The 26,844-nt window shown below is 44.7% G+C and overlaps 1 protein-coding gene across 1 annotated transcript in view; it reads left to right on the forward strand.

Moving 5' to 3' along the window:
- mrc2 (mannose receptor, C type 2) overlaps positions 1-25,427 on the forward strand; it is a 36,204-nt gene extending 10,777 nt beyond the window's left edge. The window contains exons 6-29 of the mRNA XM_056580415.1: positions 177-320; positions 631-822; positions 1,347-1,501; positions 1,971-2,075; positions 12,030-12,145; positions 12,708-12,856; positions 13,522-13,760; positions 15,136-15,278; positions 15,827-15,923; positions 16,434-16,563; positions 16,754-16,786; positions 17,014-17,180; positions 17,896-18,061; positions 18,464-18,606; positions 19,453-19,567; positions 20,091-20,257; positions 20,606-20,714; positions 20,959-21,197; positions 22,097-22,262; positions 22,586-22,735; positions 23,477-23,590; positions 24,007-24,183; positions 24,329-24,352; positions 24,990-25,427. Of these exons, the coding sequence (XP_056436390.1) occupies positions 177-320; positions 631-822; positions 1,347-1,501; positions 1,971-2,075; positions 12,030-12,145; positions 12,708-12,856; positions 13,522-13,760; positions 15,136-15,278; positions 15,827-15,923; positions 16,434-16,563; positions 16,754-16,786; positions 17,014-17,180; positions 17,896-18,061; positions 18,464-18,606; positions 19,453-19,567; positions 20,091-20,257; positions 20,606-20,714; positions 20,959-21,197; positions 22,097-22,262; positions 22,586-22,735; positions 23,477-23,590; positions 24,007-24,183; positions 24,329-24,352; positions 24,990-25,210 (3,461 nt within the window). The 3' untranslated portion in view covers positions 25,211-25,427. The remainder of the gene's footprint in view (positions 1-176; positions 321-630; positions 823-1,346; positions 1,502-1,970; positions 2,076-12,029; positions 12,146-12,707; positions 12,857-13,521; positions 13,761-15,135; positions 15,279-15,826; positions 15,924-16,433; positions 16,564-16,753; positions 16,787-17,013; positions 17,181-17,895; positions 18,062-18,463; positions 18,607-19,452; positions 19,568-20,090; positions 20,258-20,605; positions 20,715-20,958; positions 21,198-22,096; positions 22,263-22,585; positions 22,736-23,476; positions 23,591-24,006; positions 24,184-24,328; positions 24,353-24,989) is intronic.
- The last annotated feature ends 1,417 nt before the right edge of the window (positions 25,428-26,844 follow it).

Here is a 26,844-nt window from a genome sequence, read left to right on the forward strand (position 1 = left end):
CAAAGTTTATCTGTCCACAATGGTTGTAGTCATTATAGGCTTGTAATCCAGGCATTCGCATTTCTGCAACGTTATAAATAACAGTGTCACTGCAATATCCGATAAAACAAGAACAAGGAAAAGTATCAATCAAATTTGAATATAAATGTAAGAGCTACTATGTAATGCTCTCCCAGATCAACCAAACCATGAGGAGGAGGAGAACTGCGCTGTGATCAGAACTGAGTCCTCGGGGCGCTGGCAGAACCGGGACTGTTCCAATGCCCTGCCCTACGTCTGTAAGAAGAAACCCAATGCCACCCTGGATCCTTTCACCACCGGTGAGGAGCAACCATGGAGTAACCAACATCTAACATTCACCTCGTTGTCTTTACTGCTATATCTACTATCTCTGTATTAGGTATATGCAATCGTTTTCTGTGCAATACATTGACAAAAGAAAACTACATAGCATATTTCTTTAACGGTACTGAAGAACCTCTTCTTTCTTATTCCTATAGCTCCAATCAATTGTTTTTTTGAATGTTAAAGATACTGCTAGTGTTGGTCCAAGGGAGTTTTTTATTGTTGAATTGACTTCCAGATTCTAGGGTATTTATATGTTTTTTAATCTCCGCCCCGTTTTTACAGATTCATGGGCCGACGATGAGAAGTATGAGTGTGACGTGGGCTGGCAGGCATTCCAGGCGGGCTGCTACAAGCTAGTCGCAGAAAAGACCAACTGGGACATGGCGCAGAGGACCTGCCAGAAGAAAGAGGCTAACCTGGTCAGCGTTCACACTCTGCCAGAGCTGGAGTTCATCACAAACAACATGAAGAAAGGTCATTCACCATCAGAGTTATATTCACCATTACGGCTGGAAGGAACCCTTTATTAAAGAGGCCGATCATGAAACTAAAATGCTTTTCAAATCACAGCTTCAGTCAAACTATATTTAAGGAAAAGTAGTTGACCACCCGCATTATTAATTGCCATTAAAGCTTGATTCACCACTTAACAAAATATACTGATCATCAAACAAGAATGCCTTCAAATACTTTTAGTCGTTAGGATTTCAGATGAGTTGCTACTTCAGTTGAACTGTTATTTTTTTGTGATTAACCCATTTGTGCGTTCAGACTCGTTATCACATTTGGGAAGCAAAAGCTTTGTATATTGGGCTTATTAGCGTAAATTCAGACTGACAGACCTCCATGTGTTGGCATACGGTACAGTGGTGTGCATTCCATAACTTCACTGTGTCTCGTGTGGGCGATAGATGGAAAAGGCAACATTACCATAATATTTCCATTTGTGTCTCTAACCACAATCAAACCTCTGCACACCGACGTCCGTCTCCTTCCAGACATAGAGGAGCTCTGGATCGGACTGCACGACACCGACATGCAGATGGACTTCCAGTGGACGGACCACACGCCCGTCATCTTCACCTACTGGCACCCGTTTGAGCCCAACAACTTCCGCAACACCCAGGAAGACTGTGTCACCATCTGGGGGCCGGTGAGCACACCCCTGAACCCCCCCAGTCCGGACCCTGATCGTCTGACTTCATGTAGGGCAGTGGCGCAGCCAGGAATTTATTGAACAGGGATTTGCTTAATTATACATATTTTTGGCTTAGATTTAGCTGTTTTTTTAGTTCCTGTAAGCATTTGTGCAACGTCAGTTTTCAAGGCTTTCATTTAACAGCATTTGTTGCAAATGCAAAACATCAAAATCGTTGTTGAACACAATAATGAAGGTACATTTTGATTTCAATTGATACAGAAAAATCTGCAAAACGAAATACTAATATCAGACTATGTATGATTCATAAGACTATCAGATATTTCTGGGGCTTTGTCACTGGTTTTACGTTATTGAGCTGTCAAAAAAAAAAAATAATCCCAATCTGGGAGTGGTGGTTGTGTTTGTTTCTATTAAGCAGCTGTGCTTTTGCGCCTGTGTTTGCTCTTGTGGACGTGTGCAGGAAGGCCGCTGGAACGACAGCCCCTGTAACCTGACCATGCCCTCCATCTGCAAGAAACCTGGGACCAAGAGCGAAGGGAAGACTCAGCAGAAAATCTGCAAAAAAGTATGCAACGTTTTTACCTGCTCAAATATTAGTCCTGCTTGTGCAGGTGGTTTTCCTTCTGGCACTAAGTGGGCAGAGCTAGCCAATAGGCAATAGTGGGCCACTTATAATATCCCCTTGGGCCACTCAACCTCCAGACCCCCCTGACCATCAGCTTTCAAACTCACCCCATGACAGGCCTTGCTGTAGTCTTCTTGTTGTTTTGTGTATTGTTGTTTAAAAAAATGATAATGCACTCAGTTGTATTTGCGTAAATCTGCCCCATATGACATCACTAGTGGGCGTGTCCAGCAAGATCTGTGCTGGATAGATCAGTCTACCAGCCTACCCAGTGGACTGAAGTAAACCTTGCTCATCTATGCAGCACAGATCTAGGTGGACACGCCCCCAAGTGATTTCATATGGGGCAGATATTCGAAACGGCTTGTAAGGCTAATCACACTCACACCTGGTGGTATAATATGTACCCTTTAAGTTTGTACAAACGAAAAGTGATTTACACATACAATCTATTATAATAATAATAAAACTATTATTTGTAGTAAATTGGATAGACTGGAGAATTCTGAGTATAAAGTCAGAATACTTAGAATAAAGTCACTTTAAAGAACCCATTGGGGACCACCGAGTTAGAGCAACCAATCACATTTAGGAATACAATGGCCATGGCTGGCTCCGCCCACACCGCCCCAAAGGAAAACCACCCACGGGGAAGATATTTTTTTCGATCAAGCAGGAAACACACTTGACAGTCTAGGGCTGTCAATCCTCCCCTCAAATCATATTCGAATTTCTAATGCTTCTTATGTTGAATATTCGAATAATATTCGAATATTTTAATGTTTTTTTTATTATATCATTATATACACCGATACCATCCTATTATTAGGCCTACGTCCCGCGTCCACTAGAGGGCGCGTCAACCAAATCTGTTATGTAACATTTGCAACAAGTTTTACCAAATCAATACAAAACGTATATAAATACGTAAGATATAACGCCAGAAATATTCAAGCAATGATGTTTAATGAAGAAGCTGATGTTCAATCATTCAAATACACACACACACACACTGCTATTTTACGATGTTATTCTTGGCTGTTTTGACCGTGGCTCTTCCTCAGCCGCTAACTGTTCTGCGTACTCCGAGTAATGCACTGAAAGGAGGTGTGCGCTCATGTTGCTCGTAGTCGAGTGGTACTTTAACGACTTGCAGCATAATTTGCAAATGACGGGTTCTCTGGATGTAATCTTCCCGTTTCTCGATGGAAATCTGAAAATTATGCTTTCCATCTCCGTGTCTGCTCGCGCGCTGCTTCCCAGCATCTTGTAAGCATACAATGCCGATTGCCGAACGTCACGACGCACGACGTTGACTTTCATTTGCGTCGTGGCTCGGCATAGGTTAAATGTAATTCTTGACTTGTCAATAAAATGTGCTAAAAAAAAATAAAAAAAAATTCGAACGTTAGTTGCCGCACTCGAATGTTCTCCTTTTTAAAAAAATCGAATTATATTCGAATAGCGAAGTTCGTTTTGACAGCCCTACTTGACACTGGGGAAAACACCCCCAGTGACACTTAACTGACACTTTGTGTGCTACTTCACTTTAAGTGCATGCTCAATGACTGATTTTCTCCTAGCAGGCTTTATTATTGCTCTTTAGAGTTGATAAATACTGCATTGAAGTGTAGTAAAAGTGGTACAATTTGGGTTCACAAATGTTCGTTTTGCATGAGCGCAAAATCATTTATGAGTTTGCAGTGATATGCTGCCATACCTATCATTAATATGATTATATATCATATTAATACGTATATACACCAAAGGAGCATTTCACCAGTGGAAACATCAATCTGTATTGGAAGTGGGTCATATATGTAGTTAAATAGTACCATACATTTCTAATTTTGTGCCTCCTTGATCGAAAAAAGGCAGACAGTCACTTTTTGGCGCTTTTGCATTGAATACAACATCTCCCATAATGCACAGTTCCGCAGGCCTCTCCCACTGACCCAGAACGCCTATCACAGAGACATCGCTCAAAGGACTACTGATGGCGTAATCCATTTGTGTGGTACGCTTGTAATTGCTAGTCGTAAATTGTCAATCTCCCAGCTTTCTTGCGTCGTATCACGGAGGCACGCCCCCTTTTGGTCAGTCCCACTCGCTATTCTGAAAGAAGAGCCATGTCAGTGAGGCCGAATGTACGACTCGACAACAAAAATGGCTGCGCTCGTAAAGAGATTTATTTTCTTTGTACTTGTACCACATTGGTCATTTTAATATCGATTTTAAATGTGTGTGTTTGTTTGTGTGTTCGGTCTGGCTTTTATGCTCAGGTAAACTGGAATGGGATTTTGCGTGCGTACGTGCGTGTGTGTGTTTGTTTGGTCTAGCTTTATGCCATGGAAAATCCTAATATCTTACTATTATAATAGCAGGCCTTTCGGACAAGTAACTCCTCCACACTTGGTCAAGTGTGCATGTGCCAAGCAGCCCGCAGCTCACACACACACACACACACACAGAACGCACACACACACCACCGAGCGACGTCAAAAGGCAATTGTACTATCCCCTTCCGCAGAACATCTTTTGCTCAAACTGCCTTTTCAATAAAAGGGTGAAAGTTATGGAATTCACTGCCAGACCACTGGAAATGTATCCCTATATTTTTTCACATTCAAAAGAAACACAAAATTGTGGCTAATTCAGCAAAAATCTTGCTCTCATATTTAGTTTTTACACACTGTGCTCTATCTGTATTTCTTATTTTCTCTCCCATTTCTCTCACTTTAATTTTCTTTGTCCTATTTTTGTTGTCTGTTAATCTCATCTCATCTCATCTCATCTTCGTCCGCTTATCCGGGGTCGGGTCGCGGGGGGAGCAGCTCAAGCAGGGGGCCCCAGACTTCCCTTTCCCGTGCCACATTGACCAGCTCTGATGGGGGGGATCCCGAGGCGTTCCCAGGCCAGTGTCGAGATATAATCTCTCCACCTAGTCCTGGGTCTTCCCCGAGGTCTCCTCCCCACTGGACGTGCCTGAAACACCTCCCAAGGGAGGCGCCCAGTGGGCATCCTTACCAGATGCCCGAACCACCTCAGCTGACTCCTTTCTAAGTAAAGGAGCAGCGGCTCTAATCCGAGTTCCTCACGGATGGCTGAGCTTCTCACCCTATCCCTAAGGGAGACGCCAGCCACCCTTCTGAGAAAACTCATCTCGGCCGCTTGTACCCGCGATCTCGTCCTTTCGGTCATCACTCAACCCTCAAGACCATAGGTGAGGATAGGAACGAAGATCGACCGGTAGATCGAGAGCTTTGCCTTGCGGCCCACATCTCTTTTCGTAACAACGGTGCGGTAAAGCGAACGCAATACCGCCCCCGCTGCTCCGATTCTCCGGCCAATCTCACGCTCCATAGTACCCTCACTCGCGAACAAGACCCCGAGGTACTTGAACTCCTTCACTTGGGCTAAGGACTCATTTCCTACCCGGAGTAAGCAATCCACCAGTTTCCTGCTAAGAGTCATGGCCTCAGATTTAGCGGTGCTGATCCTCATCCCAGCCGCTTCACACTCGGCCGCCAGCCGATCCAGTGAGTGCTGAAGGTCACAGGCCGATGATCCAATGAGGACCACATCATCTGCAAAAAGCAATGACGAGATCCTCAGACCACCGAACTGCAACCCCTCCCCACCACGACTACCCCTCGATATCCTGTCCATGTATATCACAAACAGGATTGGTGACAAGGCGCAGCCCTGGCGGAGACCAGCACCCACTGAGAACGAAACTGACTGGCTGCCGAGGACGCGAACACAGCTCTCACTTTGGGAGTACAGAGATTGGATGGCCCTGAGGAGAGACCCCCTTACCCCATACTCCTGCAGCACCTCCCACAGTTTCTCCCGGGGGACCCGGACATACGCCTTCTCCAGATCCACAAAACACATGTAGACCGGATGGGCATACTCCCAGGCCCCCTCCAGGATCCTTGCGAGAGTGAAGAGCTGGTCCGTAGTTCCACGTCCGGGGCGAAAACCGCATTGTTCCTCTTCAATCTGAGGTTCGACGATCGGCCGAACCCTCCTTTCCAGCACCTTGGAGTAGACTTCACCAGGGAGGCTGAGAAGTGTGATACCCCGGAGATTGGCACACACTCTCTGGTCCCCCTTTTTGAACAGGGGAACCACCACCCCGGTTTGCCACTCCTTTCGCACTGTACCACAGTGCCAAAGTGATGTTGAATAGGCGTGTCACCCATGACAGCCCCTCAACACCCAGAGCCTTTAGCATTTCTGGCTGGATCTCATCAATCCCTGGGGCTTTGCCACTGCGGAGATGTTTGACTACCTCAGTGACCTCCACCAGGGAAATTGACGACAAAGCACCATCAACCTCGAGCTCTGCCTCCAACATAGAGGGCGTGTTATTCGGATTCAGGAGTTCCTCAAAGTGTTCCTTCCAACGTATGTTTTGGACACTCGGGTTAAGAGAGGGGCGGAACTGTCAACCGACCACCATCTGGTGGTGAGTTGGATCAGGGAATGGGGGAAATTTCCGGATAGACCTGGTAAGCCCAAACGAGTAGTGCGGGTGAATTGGGAACGTCTGGAGGAGGCCCCCGTCCTAGGTATCTTCAACTCACACCTCCGGCTGAGTTTTTCTGGCATTCCTGTGGAGGTTGGGGGCATTGAGCCGGAGTGGGCGGTGTTCAAAGCCTCCATTGCTGAAGCCGCGGTGGCTAGCTGTGGCCTCAGGGTCTTAGGCCCCTCAAGGGGCGGTAACCCTCGGACACCGTTGTGGACACCGGTGGTCAGGGAAGCCGTCCGATTGAAGAAGGAGGTCTTCCGGGATATGATATCCTGGAGGACTCCTGACTCGGTTGCAGGGTACCGACAGGCTCGAAGGGCTGCAGCTGCTGCCGTGTCGGAGGCTAAGCAGCAGGTGTGGGAGAAGTTCGGAGAGGCCATGGAGAAGGACTTTTGGTCGGCACCAAAGTGTTTCTGGAAGACTGTGTTAATCATTATTATTATTTTTAACCAAAAGCCCCACTAGGGCCAAGTGTCGTGAATTAGCTTATTCTACAAACACTGATGCATACATCAGATGTTCACCATTATCTATGTTTTTGTATCTGTCCCTATTCAAATAAAACCTAAATAATGCACAGCACGCACACAGCGCATACACACAAGCACACGCGTGGGTGTATAAAAACAACTTAAAGGACAGTGTTTTCCGTCCTTTAGTTAACAAAGTATATGAGTTCCAGTAAACATGTTTTGAAGCTGTTTGCTGGAAATAGCTTTCAATAAAAAGAAACGTGACTACCGCTATTCCTCTCTGTTTGAGTCCCTTCAGAATGTGCTGTTTCTGGTGTCTGTAGCTTTAATGCAAATGAGCTGCTGCCAATTGCATAGAAATGAGCTGTCGGACTGAACCAAAGCACGGAGGACAAGTGATTGTTGTTGTTTGTGGACTCCGGAGCTCTAGGTCCAGACGCGCAGCGCTGATGAACCCATGACCACCTTTGTGTTGTGCAACGGCTGTGGAAACAGGTGGAAGTTCTGCTGAAGAACGTTTTTTCCGGAAGAGACCTGGATTGTACATTTAGTTATAATAATAATAATAATAATAATATAATATATAGGTATCTATATGATATAACATCTAATATCACAGCAAAAAGCTATGTGCACCTCGGATGATATTATGAATCATAAAGACTGCGTCTGACGTCTCTGGTACTTCCACCGGAACTAAAGAATCGTAGTGGGGGTTATCCCGGCCATGGTTGAGAAGAATTGGGGGAAAGGAACTTTGGCTTTGACTCTCTGAAGTCCAGATTGTACGGCGACATGAACATGACATGACATGGAGCTCCCCCGCCAGAGCTCCGCCGGACTCCCTGTCACATGGCAAACTGACAAATTAGTCATCTTTTTTTGTATGGAATCTCCCTGCTTCTGAAATCCCCGAACATATCCACCCAGTGCTCGTCCGCTGGTCCACACAATCGGATCTATGCTCTGATTAGAGTGGGGTGGGGAAGTGGTGGCAAATGTGCCCCTTTCCTACGTAGGAGGGGGTGCTGAAACGGACTCCCTAGTTCTGTAACTGTAGGCGGGGTACTCAGAATTGCAAATCTCACGAAAGGAATCATGTACAGACTTATTTCAAAGTTTGTATGCGTGTGGGAGCACCAGAGACCCAAAACAACTTCAGGTAGTCATAATATGTCACTTCAGGTAGCCAATGTACAATCTGCAATCTTGCCCTCGCAACCTGCTCCTCCCTCTCCCCCTCCTCCACACAAGCCCGTGCTTTATTTGACTATAGTTAGGTAGGTTGCTGCCTTAACTGTTGTTACACTTTTTTTTATTTTATATTTATTTCACTAAATGAACACAATTTTCAGTTTCAGAAGAAGCGGTTTGTTATTATTATTTTCAACTAACCAATAGTAGTTGCCATGTCGCTTGCCAGTCGCGTGTATGCATGTCATTGAGGGGCCCACTAAATTACAAAAAAAGCCTGTTGCCTTTTGTTTGTTAAATGGTCAAAAAATATTTAAAGGGGACATATTATGAAAACAGCACTTTTCCTGGGATTTGGGGTGTTTTTGTGGGTATATGTTGCTCCCACACGCATAAAAACTTTGAAATAAGTCTGTACATGTTTTTTGAGTGAGATACGCGTTTCTGGAAGCAGCCCGCCTCCAGCTACCAAACGAGCGAGTCAGTTTCGGCGCCCCCTATGTAGGAAGGGGGCACAGTTGAATATTACCTCCCTCTTCCCCACTCCCCTCCAATCAGAGCATCGCTAAGATTTTGTGGACCAGCGGACGGGCAGCTCCGGCAGGGGGAACTCGCCTCCTCTGGCGCCGAGCTCACCCCGCCGGAGCTGCCGCCGAAGGGAAGTCGGGAGGAGGAGACATGGAGTAGAAAGGGATTGTACTCCCGGTAGTTGAGCTGCCGGACTGCCGCCGAGCTACCCCAGCCGGGCTGCTCGTCCGCCGGAGCTGCAAGTCCGCTAGCACCTACCTAGCTTCGGCGACAGTTCAGCTCCCGGAGGTCACCGCCCGAGCTGCCGGACAGCGGCCGGGCGGCTTCGACGGCGGCCGGCAGCTCCGGCGCGGGGAGCTCGGAGGCAGTCCGGCAGCTCAGCTCCCGGAGTACAATCCTTTTCTCCTCCATGTCGCGGTTCATGGACTTCAGAAAGTCAAGGCCAAAGTTCCTTCCCCCAAATTCTTCTCAATGGCCGAAATATCCCCCACTACAAGTCTTTACTTGTGGAAGTACCAGAGACGTCAGACACAGTCTTTATTATTCATAATATCATCCGAGGCGCACATAGCTTTTGGCCGTGATATTAGATAGATTATATAAATACCCGTATATAATATTATTATTATGTTATATTATATAATATAGATATAGAGCTCAAGGAGTCAGCAAACTGCAACAATCCCTACTCCTCCATACTGTGGTTAAGTCTGACAGCTCATTGGTCAATGGGCAGCAGATCATTTGCATCAATGCTACAGACACCAGATACAGCGCATTCTGAAGGGACTAAAACAGAGGGGTATAGCGGTAGACAATATTTTTTTTCCTAAAAGCTATTTCCAGCAAACAGCTTAAAAAACATGTTTTCTGGAACTCAAATACTATGTTTACTTGTTGGGAAAACACCATAATATGTCACCTTTAAATGTTGGCATTGCTTTTCTTCTCAGAGTCATTCGTGAACGCTTAAAGATAGGTAATTCTAGGTAACTCTAGTAATTATAATACAACCATGACTTTAAATAAATAATTTGCAGGTAACTAATGCTCTGAATGGGACCTAAAGGAGGAATAGTTTTGATTGAGTAACGTTTAGGACAGATCTGAGCACTGGGCACACCAGCTGGACATTTTTTAGGTTTCTAACTTGCTGCCAAGCTTGGAGTCATCCAACACTTCTCAAGGGCTGGCTGACAGGCAGGCAGGCAGGCAGGCAGGCAGGCAGGCAGGCAGGCAGGCAGGCAGGCAGGCAGGCAGGCAGGCAGGCAGGCAGGCAGGCAGGCAGGCAGGCAGGCAGGCAGGCAGGCAGGCAGGCAGGCAGGCAGACAGACAGACAGACAGACAGACAGACAGACAGACAGACAGACAGACAGACAGACAGACAGACAGACAGACAGACAGACAGACAGACAGACAGACAGACAGACAGACAGACAGACAGACAGACAGACAGACAGACAGACAGACAGACAGACAGACAGACAGACAGACAGACAGACAGACAGACAGACAGACAGACAGACAGACAGACAGACAGACAGACAGACAGACAGACAGACAGACAGACAGACAGACAGACAGACAGACAGACAGACAGACAGACAGACAGACAGACAGACAGACAGACAGACAGACAGACAGACAGACAGACAGACAGACAGACAGACAGACAGACAGACAGACAGACAGACAGACAGACAGACAGACAGACAGACAGACAGACAGACAGACAGACAGACAGACAGACAGACAGACAGACAGACAGACAGACAGACAGACAGACAGACAGACAGACAGACAGACAGACAGACAGACAGACAGACAGACAGACAGACAGACAGACAGACAGACAGACAGACAGACAGACAGACAGACAGACAGACAGACAGACAGACAGACAGACAGACAGACAGACAGACAGACAGACAGACAGACAGACAGACAGACAGACAGACAGACAGACAGACAGACAGACAGACAGACAGACAGACAGACAGACAGACAGACAGACAGACAGACAGACAGACAGACAGACAGACAGACAGACAGACAGACAGACAGACAGACAGACAGACAGACAGACAGACAGACAGACAGACAGACAGACAGACAGACAGACAGACAGACAGACAGACAGACAGACAGACAGACAGACAGACAGACAGACAGACAGACAGACAGACAGACAGACAGACAGACAGACAGACAGACAGACAGACAGACAGACAGACAGACAGACAGACAGACAGACAGACAGACAGACAGACAGACAGACAGACAGACAGACAGACAGACAGACAGACAGACAGACAGACAGACAGACAGACAGACAGACAGACAGACAGACAGACAGACAGACAGACAGACAGACAGACAGACAGACAGACAGACAGACAGACAGACAGACAGACAGACAGACAGACAGACAGACAGACAGACAGACAGACAGACAGACAGACAGACAGACAGACAGACAGACAGACAGACAGACAGACAGACAGACAGACAGACAGACAGACAGACAGACAGACAGACAGACAGACAGACAGACAGACAGACAGACAGACAGACAGACAGACAGACAGACAGACAGACAGACAGACAGACAGACAGACAGACAGACAGACAGACAGACAGACAGACAGACAGACCACAAACAGCACACTCTTAGTTGACTTTTTCGCTCCATGCTTCACTGCACAATCCTACCCTTCGTAACCTCTTCATGCTCCTTGTCCATACACGTCGACAGATAGAAGAAACAGACAGACGACTTTACATAAAAATATATAACGAACATGAAAATGTTCTGCCCATATAAGTGTGTTACACATTATAAAATATATATATATTTTTGTATTTTGAATTTATCTTATATTGCGTTCCCAAGATTGCGTTCAGCTCTTGTTTTACACTAAACACATAATGAAATCTCTCTCTTTTATACAACCATGTTCTCTCTCTCTCTCTCTCTCTCTCTCTCTCTCTCTCTCTCTCTCTCTCTCTCTCTCTCTCTCTCTCTCTCTCTCTCTCTCTCTCTCTCTCTCTCTCTCTCTCTCTCTCTCTCTCTCTCTCTCTCTCTCTCTCTCTCTCTCTCTCTCTCTCTCTCTCTCTCTCTCTCTCTCTCTCTCTCTCTCTCTCTCTCTCTCTCTGCACTAGGGGTGGAAGTGGCACAGCCCAGCCTGCTACTGGGTGGGCGAGGATTATCTCTCCTTCCAAGAAGCCAAGAAAGCCTGTGAGGACAGCGGGGCTGCGTTAGTCACCATCACCAACAGGTGGGCTCCATAGACACAAACCTCCCCCGGGTAGTGAACCAACACACACATCTAAGCCTCATGAGTAGTCTAACTTGAGAGTATCATCTGATGTGGCCCAGCACTCGTAAATTGTAAAATAATATATATATTTTATCGTTTCAAGTTAACACTGTGTAGTCTTGCTAGTGTTGAAATAAACATTTTGAAATACCTTCTGAAAGCTGCATATGCATGATTTTATCTACGGTAGAATATCTCGAAGCAGTAAAGAAGGCATCACTCTGCCTCAATGCTTTTGGTTTCCGGTCCAGTTTCTGTGACGTATGTTACAGCATAGTAGGACTGCTTGGTCCCAGACTACCTAATGGGTAATGGCTTCCCAAATTAAACCAACTGTGGTTCGAGGACTAATGTTGACAACCTACCTATTGAGTAAGGTGCCTGCTCCTTAATGACCTGTTTCAAAACTCCCTGCGAGTTAGATAAAAAGCATCTACTAAATGAAGGCAAAAGCGCACAATAAGAGTAAGAATATGTCCGTCCCAATGTTTGTGTTTGTTATGCTTTGTAATGGTACTAGGTTTGAACAGGCCTTCGCCAACAGTCTGGTGTTCGGTCGTTCTGGAGACTTTTTCTGGATCGGGCTCCACAGCCAGGGCCATCCTGCGGTCTTCCACTGGCTCGGGGGAGACAAAGTGTCCTACACCAACTGGAACAGAGACCAGCCAGGTAAGGCTGCAAGATGATGAAAAGAAATATAAGTGTGATTATGTTGCCCGATATGTGGTTGTGATTATTTTTTTGATTTTATTTTATTAATATTCTGTCACGCTTACTGGATATAAAAAAAATTATTGCAAACCTCAGTCTGAACAATCATATTTGAATCCATGCGAATCCTGTCATACAATATCATTAAAACTTTACATGATTGTCAAGCCTATTTGTAGGCGACTCTCATACTGTGAAAGCTGTGTGTCATCAGAAACTTTTAGATGCATCGAAGCATTGCCGTAACTCAAATCATTACATGTCTTGAGCAGCGGCATCACATCAACTCGGACCGATTACGGATCCGAAAGACAATGAGGCTCACTCAGCAGTCCAATGATATTGTAGTATTGCTATTGCATTATTAAAATCAACGCATTGGTTTTAGGAATGGATCGCTTTATAAATTAAAATAAAACATTAAAAATATAGAGTAGAGAGTAGCCCATTTAAATGCAAATTAAATCAAAAGTGTTCAGGGAAATCAAATGGACTAATTCCTTTTATGATGTTGTTATGATGTTATGATGAGACATGATTTAATGCTTTGTCGGGGCCTAATGATGTGTCAGTCGACGACGGTGCTTCATATCTACCTTATTCTTTACACGTGCGTCCCGCAGTGAGTGGCGGCTGTGTTTCCATGGCGATGGGCCACGCCACAGGCCTATGGGAGGTGAGCGACTGTGCGGCGTCTCGCGCAAAGTTCCTCTGCCGCCAGAACCAAGACGCCTCCATGGGTCCCGAGCCCCCTGTGCCGGCCCGGCCCCCCTCCCCCGCGCCCCCCGCCCCCACGCCCAGCCTCACCGGCGGCTGCCCCAGCGGCTGGAAGAGCAACAGCAACCTGCGCCACTGCTACAAGGTGACACTCCTCGCTGTTATCTCACTGACACAGGAGGAGCGGTTGGGGCGTGGGGGTGTAGGCCAAACCCCTGCTGAAATATAGAAGGAACAATGTTATTTATTGTTGTGTTTGTTAGTATTATCATTAGGGTTCCTATGAAAAACGTAGGAACCCTATTGTATTTGTTATAATGGTGGAAAAGCTAAAAGCATTCACAGCTATGAAATTCTACATATTTATTGGTGTGAATGCTGAGCATTCACAGCTATGAAATGCTATTTCATAGCATTACATTCTTCCGCAACTTTATTCCATTCCCAACTCCTTCAACATTCTTCAACGTAGAAACATCATTCAAACATCAGCTCCGTTAGGACCATTATTCTTTTATTTTCTGTATTTATATCGTTCATACTTTCAGAGATATTCAAGGTTGTTCGTTCACCCAAAATTTCCCCATTCACTCCCAGAGAAAAATTCAGAAAAATTCAGCATTGGGCTACGTTTTGACATGACTTCAACTCATTCATACTTCATCCTACAGACCTCATTCTACCTTCAAAATGTTCAGCAGATTTCTTAGAGTCATTGTACTATTCAACTTTAAAATCACATTCAGTGTTTTCGGGAGGCATGTCAAATTCATTATTTCAGGATTTATTATGGGAGTGGATGGGACGGAATGCTGTGGTCAGAGTGAAGAATTGGTGAAAAGATAAACCAAAACACTGTTCAGCTCCCTCCCACTCCCACAAAGCATCTCAGCATCAGCATTCAAACCGCAATACCTTCAGGAATTGCATTTCTGGTTAACTAAGTATCTAGCTAACTCATAAAATGAGTAAGGCCTGGAAGTTCAACATTTAAACAGGATGTCATTATCACTCGGAAAGTTCAATACACATGCACCATTCGTCATGATGAACAACTTTCAAATCGCAACCCATATGGTCAGACCTTTTAGAATTAATGCAACGACTACAACTTGACCAAACACCCACACATAAACTGCTTAGGTGCCAAAGGTGGTGATGTATTATATCTGGAAAAAAAAAAGACAACATTTGTTTGAAGTTGCCTTTGTATCGACCAAATGTATTGATTGCTGTTGTTGTTTATGTTGAAGCAGAGTAAACCAGTGTGTAGTGGTCTGTGCTTACCAGAGGCCAAAGTGAGACTGAATATTCTTTGTTCTGTGTAGTATGCCTACTCATATTTGATCTTCAAACTGTTGATCTAGGAGCTGTTAAATGGTCGGCCTATTTGGAAAGTAGAAAAATATTTAACCAAATCATAGCATTTCTAATGGGGGAAATATATTTTTCTATCCTAATAAAATGATGTAACATTGTATATTGCACATCGCTCCACACACCCAAAACACTGTGTCCAGGTGTTCCCCCGGTCCCAGCTGGAGGAGAAGCTGAGCTGGCTACAGGCCCACTTGTTCTGCCAGAAACACGGGGCCAACCTGCTCAGCCTCAGCAGCCAGGAAGAAGATCACTACATCCTGAAGCTCCTCCATGACGACTATGGGTGCGACTACTTGTGATCAGTATTTTGCTGTTCATTTTGTTAATGATACTGCCGTACATTCAATGTTTATGTAAACCAAACTGGGGAAGGCCACATTAATTTAGTTTTTGCGTAAAAACAAGTGGTAGGATGTATCAATAATGTATTTTCCCCAAAGGAATAATGGCGCCCAATGATGTATTTGCTCTTATTTCTCGTGTAAGGCTGTTACTTAGCAATGACACATGCCTGCACTAGTGTTTAACTTACTTAGTATTTTTTTCCAATTACATCGCTCTATTGGCAACTTTAATTCATAGCACATTGATTGACAGCTTGCTTTGGTTTCTGAAGGCCCTCACTTAACACAGCTGTAGCGAAGCTCTACCCTAGCCACCACAACGAAAACAACAAAAATGCCATCTGAAATACGTTGGACATGGCCTTCAAGGATATGAAGAACAATGGCTTTCGAGAAAGGCCAGCAGGAAGAGACAATGTGAATCCGCTACTGATTCATTGATAACAAGAGGCCATGGCATATTAACGGATATGGGTGTGCTCAACAGGGATTCTGAGGATCACGAGCAGCTCTGGTTCTGGATTGGTCTGAACCGCAGGAACCCGATAGACAACGGCAGCTGGAAGTGGAGTGACGGACTGGCTGTGAGTTCCGATGGCATTTCATTCTAACTACCCCTGACATGAAGAGTCTATGCATTTACCTTCAGGGCTAAAAGATAAGAGTGAAGCAAAATAGACCCGTACACAGAAAAGGAGCACAGGCGGATTAAATAAGAATAATAGATGATACATGCCCGACACAAGTCCCAACAGAGAGAGAGAAATCCTTGATATTAACAAGACATGTGAGTGACTTACATGCAAAGTGTCTTCTACAGAGGATGAAAATATTCAGAAAAGAACATTGATAATTTACATAATATTAAATGGCCCAACTCTCAACAGGTATAAAATAAAACATATTACATTCATACACAAATTAGTAACATATTGAATAAGAGGTGCAAATACTAGATGAAATGTCGACACACATGTACTGAAGTTACTTTTTGCCTGGTACAAAAAGCCGGCGCAAAGATGGCTGCTAGTGTAATTACATGCACCAGCCGACATAAGGAACCAACATAACTTGAATGTCTTTGTTCCTCGCAGTATACCTACCAGAACTTTGGCCGCTACTACTACAACATCCGGCAGTGTGCCGCGACAGACCTGGGCAGCAAGACTTGGCTGCCCATGCACTGTGAAAATGAGCTGCACTGGATCTGCAAGATCCCCAGAGGTAACCTAGCAAGCTACCATGCTTATTCTGATATTGATTCTAACGCAATGCTAATACTCACTCTAATGGTATGGTACCCATGTCAACAATAGCAATGTGTTTTTTTTGTGTTTTTCCCAGTTCCTACATCGTGTATTTCATGAATACATGCCTATTCATTTTTATTTGTTTAATCAAATGTTGTTTTCAGGTACTGTTGCTAAGGATCCAGAAGATGATGAAGGTCAGTACCCTTTTCAGCTCACAAGTTAAGTTGACCAATAACATATTATTAAGCAATTTTATCTGAAGCAACTTACAGGCCTCTCCCCCATTGATACCTACAGGTTAGGCTGCAGTCATCAGAAATCAATCTCTGTAACTTGTACCCGGGAGTCGAACACCTTGGGCATAACCCTCTCCTAATGCCCCTGCCCGGTAACTGTGTTCATGTTTCACGGTCCATGCCAGGCGCCAGTGCTCCAGAGTGGATGGGCTTCCAGGAGGCAGAGTACAAGTTTTTTGACCACCGCACCACCTGGCCCCAGGCCCAGAGGATCTGCTCCTGGTTCCAGGCCTCGTTGGCCTCTGTGCACTCGGAAAAAGAGGGCGTCTTCCTGTCAACTGTTTTAAACAAGGTAGCATTCGGCCAACACCAAAGTTTGGAATCAAATTGGTCCATGGGCGTGTCACATGTGCTCATCTTTCTTTTGACAGAAATTAGATCGCAGTTGTATTCCCTCAGTTTGCTTTCTTTCTCCTTCCTCTCCTCCTTTCCTGTGAAGTACTCGTTTCCCCTTTCTTTGTGAAATACTTGACTGTCCCATCAGCAGTCACTCTGCCCGGTGAGCTGTGGTTAGAGACCAATCCTAGTGCAAGGTCCGACTGAACCATTTGAACCCTTTCCTGAGGGGTGGGAGGGGCGACAAAGAGCCTCCACACAAATTATACAAAAAAATTGACTCTCTGGACCGATTTAATGAGCCAATTTTTATCAAAACATTTAATGACCATTATAACTTAGCAATAAAGGAAGTCGTAGAAATCAAAACTTTTCATTCTAGGCTTTCGGTTGTACTTCCGCATTTGGGCCAAGAACGACCAAAAGTTTTGCTGACAAATATGTACTCTGCAGTGTAGCAACAGTTTACCCCGGCTAGCCATTATGTCATCATAGATTTCAGACTGCCATGCTTAGCCAGCCGAAACAGAAGAAAATAAAGACAACATAATAAAAAAATCTATATATATATGTATACATTTTGAAATTAAATTCATTGAAAAGTGTTCCTTGGTTCTCCCTCGACAGGAGGCTAGGCATAGAATGCTAAATGTTTTTGTTTCAACCCTCAGACAAAGGTAGAGAGCAACAACTGGTGGTTGGGACTCCACTCGTATGAAAACGACGGCCGCCTGCACTGGTCAGACCACTCTGTCCTCAACTACGTCTCCTGGGCGCCAGGCAGGCCGCAGCCACTCAGCCGAGACCACAAGTGTGTGCACATGTCGCTCGACAAAGGTACGGAGACACGTTACTTCCTGTGCCCTCCGTCCTTTTGACTGTTCATCAAACCTATATGGAGGCGAGCAGTAGCAATCAGTGGTCAGGTAGGAGGAAAGTGACAGGACGGAAATGAGACAGCTGAGCTGATTCAGGGTCATTAATGTCCATCCAAAAATCGCTCTTCATAGTGCTTCCTCTGCAGATTTAGAAGCAAATGCGCATGGAATCCCTGTTGGAACTCTGACACGGTGGCCATTTTGTCTGGCACTTCGTCTGGCCACTGTTTACCACCATTTCGGTGGCCATTTGTCAGGCTGGATCTTTTATATAATTTGTATAAATAGACTGTAACTGTCATGAACAACACCATAAATGACATCTTATTATGTAACTGATTCACTGTGTTTTTTCCTACAGCCGGGTGGTTGGATCAGAAGTGCCACTCAGATCTGCCGTACGTCTGTAAGAGGGTTAACGTTACTGGAACCCTCCCGCCGACCCCGGCGTCACCTCTCCCCCCTTCAGGATGTCCAGAGGGCTGGTCCTCATACCAACACAAGGTGGGCCCAAAGCACAACGGCTGCCTCAACAGAAGATAGATGTAAACACTTTATGAGAGAACACAAGAGAGAGATAAGATTTTATTTCAGTTGTAAGAAACCTTGGCTACGCCTCAGCGGAATCGAAACCCCCTTCGTACATTATTTTCCAATAACAGGACACATCGGAATGGTTTATCCCATACAACTGTTATTTACTATAGATCACACAGACAGCAATATATTAATTGTTCCAAAGTTTACCCAGGGGTATTGTTTTCCCCTGGCTTAGCGGAGATGCTAAGCCATGCAGTACAGTACAAATAAGATCATAATGAGGTAATAGCTATGTTAAAAAGCTGGACTCAGGCTTTAACTGTTATACTAATTCAGTTATTATACCGTTATACTGATTCAGTTCTTATACTGTAATAGTGATTCAGTTCTTTTACTAATATACTGTTCTGCTGATTCATTTCTTATACTGCTATACTGTCATACTGATTCAGTTCTTATACTGATGGCAAAGTGTTATGTTGGGTGGAAAATCCAAGTGCTTTAAATCCTGTCTGGGATCTAAAGCAGTTATACTAATAGTACATCTTATAGTTGTGGCATCCATTAGTCGCAGATCACAGTAAAATCAGATTTCAAAAGAGTTGACTTGTCATTCAGAATAATTATCTACAGATAAAAGAATTCATACATCCTTGACAAACGCAAAATAAGCATAGTATATCAGTCTTTCTCAAAACATTTCACTGACTTATCTTCTAACTGTGACCACTCCCCCTCAAAAATCATGTTGAATATCTCCTTCTATAACTCACAGTGTCTTTCATATATGACCTCATGTCGTCTCCTCAGTGTTTCAAAGTGTTTGGCCAGGAGAAGTCATCCAAGGCTACCTGGTCTGCAGCAAAGCTCCTCTGTGAGACAAATTCTGCCATGTTGGCTGTCCTGCCAAACCATTTGGAACAAGGTAATTAGATGCTCACGGCTGTAAGCAAAGCAATATCTTTCTCCGTCCAATTTGTTTTCTGATGGTTATGTTTTCTGAAGGTATTCCTTCTCAGAATATACAAATGTTATACAAAAATACTGTTTTGTTATGTTTCGGTGAAATGGAACTATAAAAATGCAGTTTTTTCAAACTTCTCTGCCTGAGTTTGAAAGATCTAATTTTAGAACGTCTCCCTTATTGTCCCGCTGTCCCCGGGACATAATACTAGACTATCTCTCTCACTTGTGCCAACCAGTGGCGAAAATGCTGATTGACTGTCAAACTTGGTAAACACGCGCACTACAGAATCCCTAAATATTTCTACAGGAAAGTGTCCTGATACAACCGTCGAAGTTTTAATGTTATATATATATATATATATATATATATATATATATATATATACTTTAAAAGAAAAACATCTAAATCTGGTTTGCCCCGTCTCATCTGGTCTCGTATCTTTTGTGTGAACCTGAGCTCTAAAGGCTGTCTTCCTCCATAGCGTTTGTCACGACTCTGCTGTACAACGTCAGCGTGGATCTGTGGGTGGGACTGACGTCGGACTCAAAAGGCCACTTCAAGTGGGCCCAGCCAGGCATGCTCAGCTACACCAACTGGGGCCCCGGAGAGCCCCTGGACAACAGCGGGCCCCTCCACAACAAGACACCGGTACCACTAAAGCTAAAGCCTCTCTCACCTTCTCTCTCTCTTTCTCTCTTTCTATCGCTCTCTCGCTCTCTCTCTCTCTCTAACTCAACACTTAAATGTGATGTGTGTGTGTGAGGTAATGTGATGTGTTTGTATGTAATGTGAAATGTGCTGTGATGTGTGATAGAATGTGATATGGGATGTGAGATGTGTGTGTCTGAGGTAATTTACTGTAGAGTGATGTTTGCTCGGATGTAGTGTATAGTGTGACGTAGAATGATGTGATATAATGTGATGTGTGACGGAGAGTGATGTGGGATGTGTATGATGTGGGATGTATGATGCATGTGAAATGTGTGTGTTTGGCAGGGGAACTGTGTTGTGATGATCCATGGGAACCCAGACAAGAACACAGGCATGTGGGCTTCCAGGCCCTGTGAGATGAGGAAGCATGCCTTTCTCTGCCAGAGGAAACAAGGTGCCTCATTCAACACATCCACAACCATACAGGATATAATACATTGACTATTCAGTCTTCACTCTTAGATACGTCTTATTACTGAGCCGATCAAGGCTATGCATCTCTGTGGACGTTTGTGGTTTAATGCCCATAACCTTTCACCTAGGAGTCACCCCCTAAAACCCCTAAATGCTAGACGACGCAACACAAACACATCTCTGTTCCTCTCTCTCTCTACCGGGATTGCCGCCGTCTTCCTCAGACCCCGACCTCCCCCAAGCCCCCGCCCTCATCCCCCCTTCCTTCTCGGGGCCCTTGAAGCTGGGCCGGTCTACCTACCGGGTGGTCCAGAAGCGCCTGGACTGGATGGGGGCTCTGCACGTGTGCGGATCTCTGAACGGGACCCTAGCCAGTGTGCGGGACCCCTACCAGCAGGCCTACCTCACCCTGCTAATGAGCAGCCTGCACCGGTCCGCCTGGATCGCCCTCTACAACAACGGGGTAAGGGAGGCATCTCTCAGGGCGACCAGTGGCCGGTTTTTTAGTTTGTGGTGGTCCCTAGTAGCAATGAATGCCCTGTGAGTCGGTTTTGGTAAAAAAAAAGCCCTGCCGTTCCTGTTTCACAAGGTTCTTGTGTGGTGGAGGAGGTGGGCGGGGAGGAACGACAGGATTTTGGCTCTTACTCATGAATATTCATGACATGCAAATGTCTCGCCTCTGATTGGCTAACAGCACTGTCCGTCGCTGTAATGAAACCAATTAAGAGAGAGAGAAGGAGAGATGGAGAAGGAGAGAGGTACACAGAGAGAGGGAGAAGGAGAGAGAGACACAGAGAGATCTCTTGGCCAAGAAAGAAGAGTTGAGGAAGTAATGGTCGGGCACTCCCGTGACCCCCGGCCGCCACGACTCCTGTAGTGCCCGGGCCGCGGTGCCCTGCGGCCCGGGCAGGGAACGACAGGCATTTTCACGTTCAGCATGCATATGCAACTCCGGGTGACCTATCGTATTTCAAAAGGAATACGATTAAACGGTTTGTCAGGGAGTGACACATACAAATCAGATTTAAGATTAATAATTTAAAGTCCGGGAGGCAAGATGGCTGCCTATTGCAGGTGGCAGTGAACATAAACTCTACCAAACCTTTCTTGGTGGGAAGACAGGCTAAAACATCCGGTTCGGAAACAACCGTTTTTGAAAAAGTGTCATAAATGTTTAAAATCATCCCTGTGTAGAAAATACACTTCGTAAACCCACTTCTTAAAGAGGAGGGCGTATATATTTAAATATACATACCTAATGATTGGTTCAGAGTACCTTTGAGCTGGTTCCCTCATTATTGTTTTCAGGGTTGGAAGAAGCTTTTGTATTATATGTTTAATAGTTTGTTTATTTCCAATCAGGGACAGAGAGTCTTCACCTGGCTAGGTGAGGAGGACGTGGTGTATTCCAACTGGCAAGTAGGGGAGCCCAAACAGATGGCCGGATGTGGTCACATGACCAGCACCGGCCAGTGGGTGATGAGTCCTTGTGATGATAAACTCGAGGCAGCTATCTGTGAGATTAGTGGTAAGGATAGTGTGTGTGTGTGTGTGTGTGTGTGTGTGTGTGTGTGTGTGTGTGTGTGTGTGTGTGTGTGTGTGTGTGTCTGTGTGTCTGTGTGTGTGTGTGTGTGTGTGTGTGTGTGTGTGTGTGCGCGTGTGTCCATTGTTCCATTGTAAATAACTGTTTCCATTTCCACACATGCACAGTGCCTTTTTGCTGTCTCTGAATATCTATCTGTTGATATTGATATTTTACTGTCAATGCAATGAGAATAAAGTGCAGTCTAATCTGACAGAGTGAATACATTACATGCTAAACCTTGTTATGCTTGTTCCTTCTCGTACCAGCGGAGCCAACGGTGCACCAGTGGGCGTACCCGGGCCAGTGCCCGACCTCACTGTCTCATGGGGCTTGGGTCCCCTTCAGGAACCACTGCTACGCCTTCAACCTGCAGACGCTCCGGCTGCAGAAGGACGCTCTGTCCTCTTGTAAGAAAGGTAAGCCCACTACATTTGGAGGAAAGGTTATACGCCTTTGAATACAATCTGGATCTGGATATCAACATATATTTCAAGTTGGTTGTTGTTGCCTCTATCTTAATCAATGATAAGATAGAAAAAATATGAAATTGCAGTCTTGCTCAGGGTTTGCAACTAAAGGGCTATGTACCAGTTTTGCTCCAGGTTCACAACATGAGATTCACAGATTCTGATTTAACATATTCGGTAAACCTGGTAATCCAGCTTCTTGCTTCTGAACAACTATGACTGTTTTTAAGAACATGCGGGAAACAGCAGCTTTTGGCGCTGGGTGGAAACACAAAGCTGCATGCATGGTTATGGCAAGTTATTCCAACCAGATATTTTCCACCCAGCAGCTACATTGCTGTGTAATCTCCTCCCTGCTGCCAATGTTGAGTTTAGGGTTGATAATGACTGCGTGAGAAGAACCATGACAGCCCATTGGAAGCATGAATATTACTGTTGGACTCGCAGTGTGAACCGTTTGATCCAGCTTAACCCTGGTTGTGGAACCATGCATCGATTGTATGTATTGAGCTTGCTTTGAAATGCACTGCACTCTTTGAATGCATATGTAAAAAAACAATCAATGTTTTATGTTTAAATTATTTTATTTGTTTCACCCTTGGTTTCTCTGCATGCATTTGTCTATGCGTGTATGTGTGCGTAATGTGTCTGATTAAATCTCTGCCTCTGTTTTTTCTTTCAAACTTCCAGTGGGAGCTGATCTGCTCTCAGTGCTCGATGAGATGGAAAACGGGTTCGTGTGGGAACATATTCAGCAGTATTCCGAACAAGCTCATGGAGCTTGGTTGGGCATCACTCTCAAAGGTATAGCCATGTACATATGTATACATATGGACAATACCAACTGCTATTCATCTGTAAGAAGGAGATATTTCCATAGAATGTGCTTTCGCTGGTGGTGTTTTTATGGAAAACATCCAAGCCTATGTTTGGATCCTTAAATCCCTACAGAGAATGATAAGATAAACTACTGAAGTGAGAGTGATGAGTAAAATGCTCCAATTTTGCGAGTTCTTTATGTTCAAACATTTCCATATTGTACATTTTCACTTGTACAATAGGTACAACACAATACTTTTACCGACTCAGATCTTGCATGCTTTTGTTACATTCTTGATGTGTTTCGTGTATGGTTTGTGTGTGATTTTTCAATGCACATTTTGTTGTCTTTGGAAACACGTTTCTCAATGTTTTTTCTCCATGGGTCCCCACCTCTACAGGCAGTGCCCTGGTGTGGGACGAGACCACAGACATGTCCTACACCAACTGGGAGGCCCACGACGTGCTAAGCATGCTGTCGGCAAACAGCTGCTTCTGGATTGAGAGCAACACAGGCATTTGGAAGCCCGGCTCCTGCAGAAACCGCACACACGGAGTCATCTGCAAACGGCCACGCAGTGAGCACACACACACACACACACACACACACACACACACACACACACACACACACACACACACACACACACCTTGAATTAGTTCAGTTGTTATAATATCATGGACTCTGTTGAGCTGGATCCTGTGTTTTTGTTTACCCCTCAGGTATTGAGCCTTCAGCGGCAACTTGTAAGTATGACTATACTCCGCAATCTCTACTTCGGTCTGATGTGTTGAGTTGAGTTTAATGTTAAGGTACCAATAGCATTAGTTCATCTATTAAAGTATCCGGTAACACTTTATTTGAAGGTATCTACATAAGAGATACATGTCAATTTAATAACTATGACATGACACCGTCATTAACTTGTCATTAATGGTATAAACATGTCATAAACGCTTAGGAATTCTGTCATTAAGTGTCATTCATTTTTTGTTGTGACAAGTTGACCTTGTCTGGGTTGTCTTGATTATGACAAGTTGACATTAATGAAATTGACATTACTAGAAATTGTCTTGTTCATGACAAGTTGACGTTAGATTTGTTTGGGATGAGTTTATAATGTCAACTGGCTGTTCACATTTATTAAGATCTGCATGAGGCAAAAGAAAAGTGTCACTGAGCATCTAGTACAACATACACGGGTCAGCATTTCCCTCCTCAGCTAGGTTAGCCTAGCCCGCTCATATATAGAAATATATATTTAACTTTAACTTATTATATTAAAGTAGGAGTCACAGCATTCATTTGAGGTTAGCATACATACTGCGATAGTCCATCTAGTGTCAGTTCACCACTCGTGCCTTCCTCCTCAACCCCGAACAGCCGAAGTGGACCACTTGCCCACCCTGATCGTCATCATGGCGGCGGGCCTGGTCCTGGTGCTGTTGATCGTGGGGGTCATCTACTTGTACCGGCGGCGCGTCCTCGGCTCCGGGGGCTCCTACGACGGGGCCCGCTACAGCCGCACCAGCTCCAGCCCCGCCGAGGAGGCGGAGAAGAACATTCTGGTGTCGGACATGGAGCTGAACGAGCAGCCAGAGTGAAACCCTGTCCCGGACCCGCAACGCCCTGCTCTGCTGCGCTGCTTGGAGAACAGCCCTCGCTCTGTGACACTGATTCCTGATAGAGATTATGTTGTTTAGGATTAAGCTGCTTGTTCTTTCTATTATATGATATGATATGATATGATATGATATGATATGATATGAGAGAGAGAGAGAGAGAGAGAGAGAGAGAGAGAGAGAGAGAGAGAGAGAGAGAGAGAGAGAGAGAGAGAGAGAGAGAGAGAGAGAGAGAGAGAGAGAGAGAGAGAGAGAGAGAGAGAGAGAGAGAGAGAGAGAGAGAGAGAGAGAGAGAGAGGTTTTACGATGTTGGAAAGCTGCGTAGAGCGCAGCAGATGTCAATATGATTTAAAAAAAGATAAGCCTTCAAAGCTATTCTTCCTGCGTGTAGAAGTGTGGTTTCTGTCATTATTGAGTTATATTTGCTTTTCTGTTAGTTTTTCAAAAGCAGTTTTAAAAACACACAAAAAAAATGTGGGACTGCCAAACATTTGGCAAAGTTTGACAATCAGATATACTGTAAGGTATGAATAGGAAAACCATGTCCGTCTCACGTTTTCTCCAATAACGTTTGTAAAGTAATCTGTGAACAAGACCAAAGAAGGAACAAGGGACCAAGAATCAAACAAAAACATTCTCTTATGCCATTATCCAGACAATCTCTCCTGCAGCCGAATCATTTCCATCTTTGTCCCGACAGAATTTACCTGAAGTTCAGGTGTGCTAGTATTATTATTTGAGCTTTTATGCTGATTTCGTTTTTGTTTGTTTTTTCAGTTTAAGTTGAATTTCTTAGTATCTGCAGCACCAACTGTATATACCGATGATGACGTTGCATGCATTGCTTTTGCCAAAGTATGTCACTCGCATATCCTGATTCTTACGTCTGCATGTCAGCCACATCTTGGTGTGAAGCAGAAGAGACACCAGTCCAAATGTGAATGTGTAGAGGGGAAAAACGGACTGTTTACATTGGGGACGTCCAAGATGGCCGAATGCAGTGGCCAAGCGAAGGTGTGTGTGTCTGTGTCTGTGTCTGTTTCTGTGTTTTTGGGTCTTTGGGATTATTGTATGCACATAAATAAATAGGACTTTGATTACAGTTGCTGTTCTTAAGTGGACTACTCGCATAGTAGTACATAAATGGACCTTCAAACATCAAATTGTCGGACTGACTTTTGCTTATAAGGCTTGGTTTGTATCTTTTGGCACTTTTTGACAGTTCACCTCAACTTTACTGGAATAACGGCATTTGCTGCCACTTTCTTGGTTTGGTTTGTCATATGTAGTCCCAGCAATTTATTGTTCTGGCTTTAACAACACAGTTGTTTATTCAATAATGAAAAAAAAAAGAAAAAAAAGTATAGATCAATAAACCTTCCTTGTCATATTGTTTGCCTGGCTGCGCCGTAACCTTGCATTACCCTGCAAAAAAGCATCTGCTATTGTAAATTTGTCTTATTTGGACATTTTCCCACTCGCATTCTGTTTACCTTTTACAAAAAAAATATTTTGTTGCTTCTAGACGATATAGGGACCAGATGTCATCATGAAAAGGTAATTCATGCATTTTCCCTCCCTCTCCAAACATTCCTTTGTGCTTCAGTCTTCAGCCT

This window comes from Gadus chalcogrammus, chromosome 2, assembly GCF_026213295.1.
Source record: "Gadus chalcogrammus isolate NIFS_2021 chromosome 2, NIFS_Gcha_1.0, whole genome shotgun sequence".
Classification (NCBI taxonomy): domain Eukaryota; kingdom Metazoa; phylum Chordata; class Actinopteri; order Gadiformes; family Gadidae; genus Gadus; species Gadus chalcogrammus.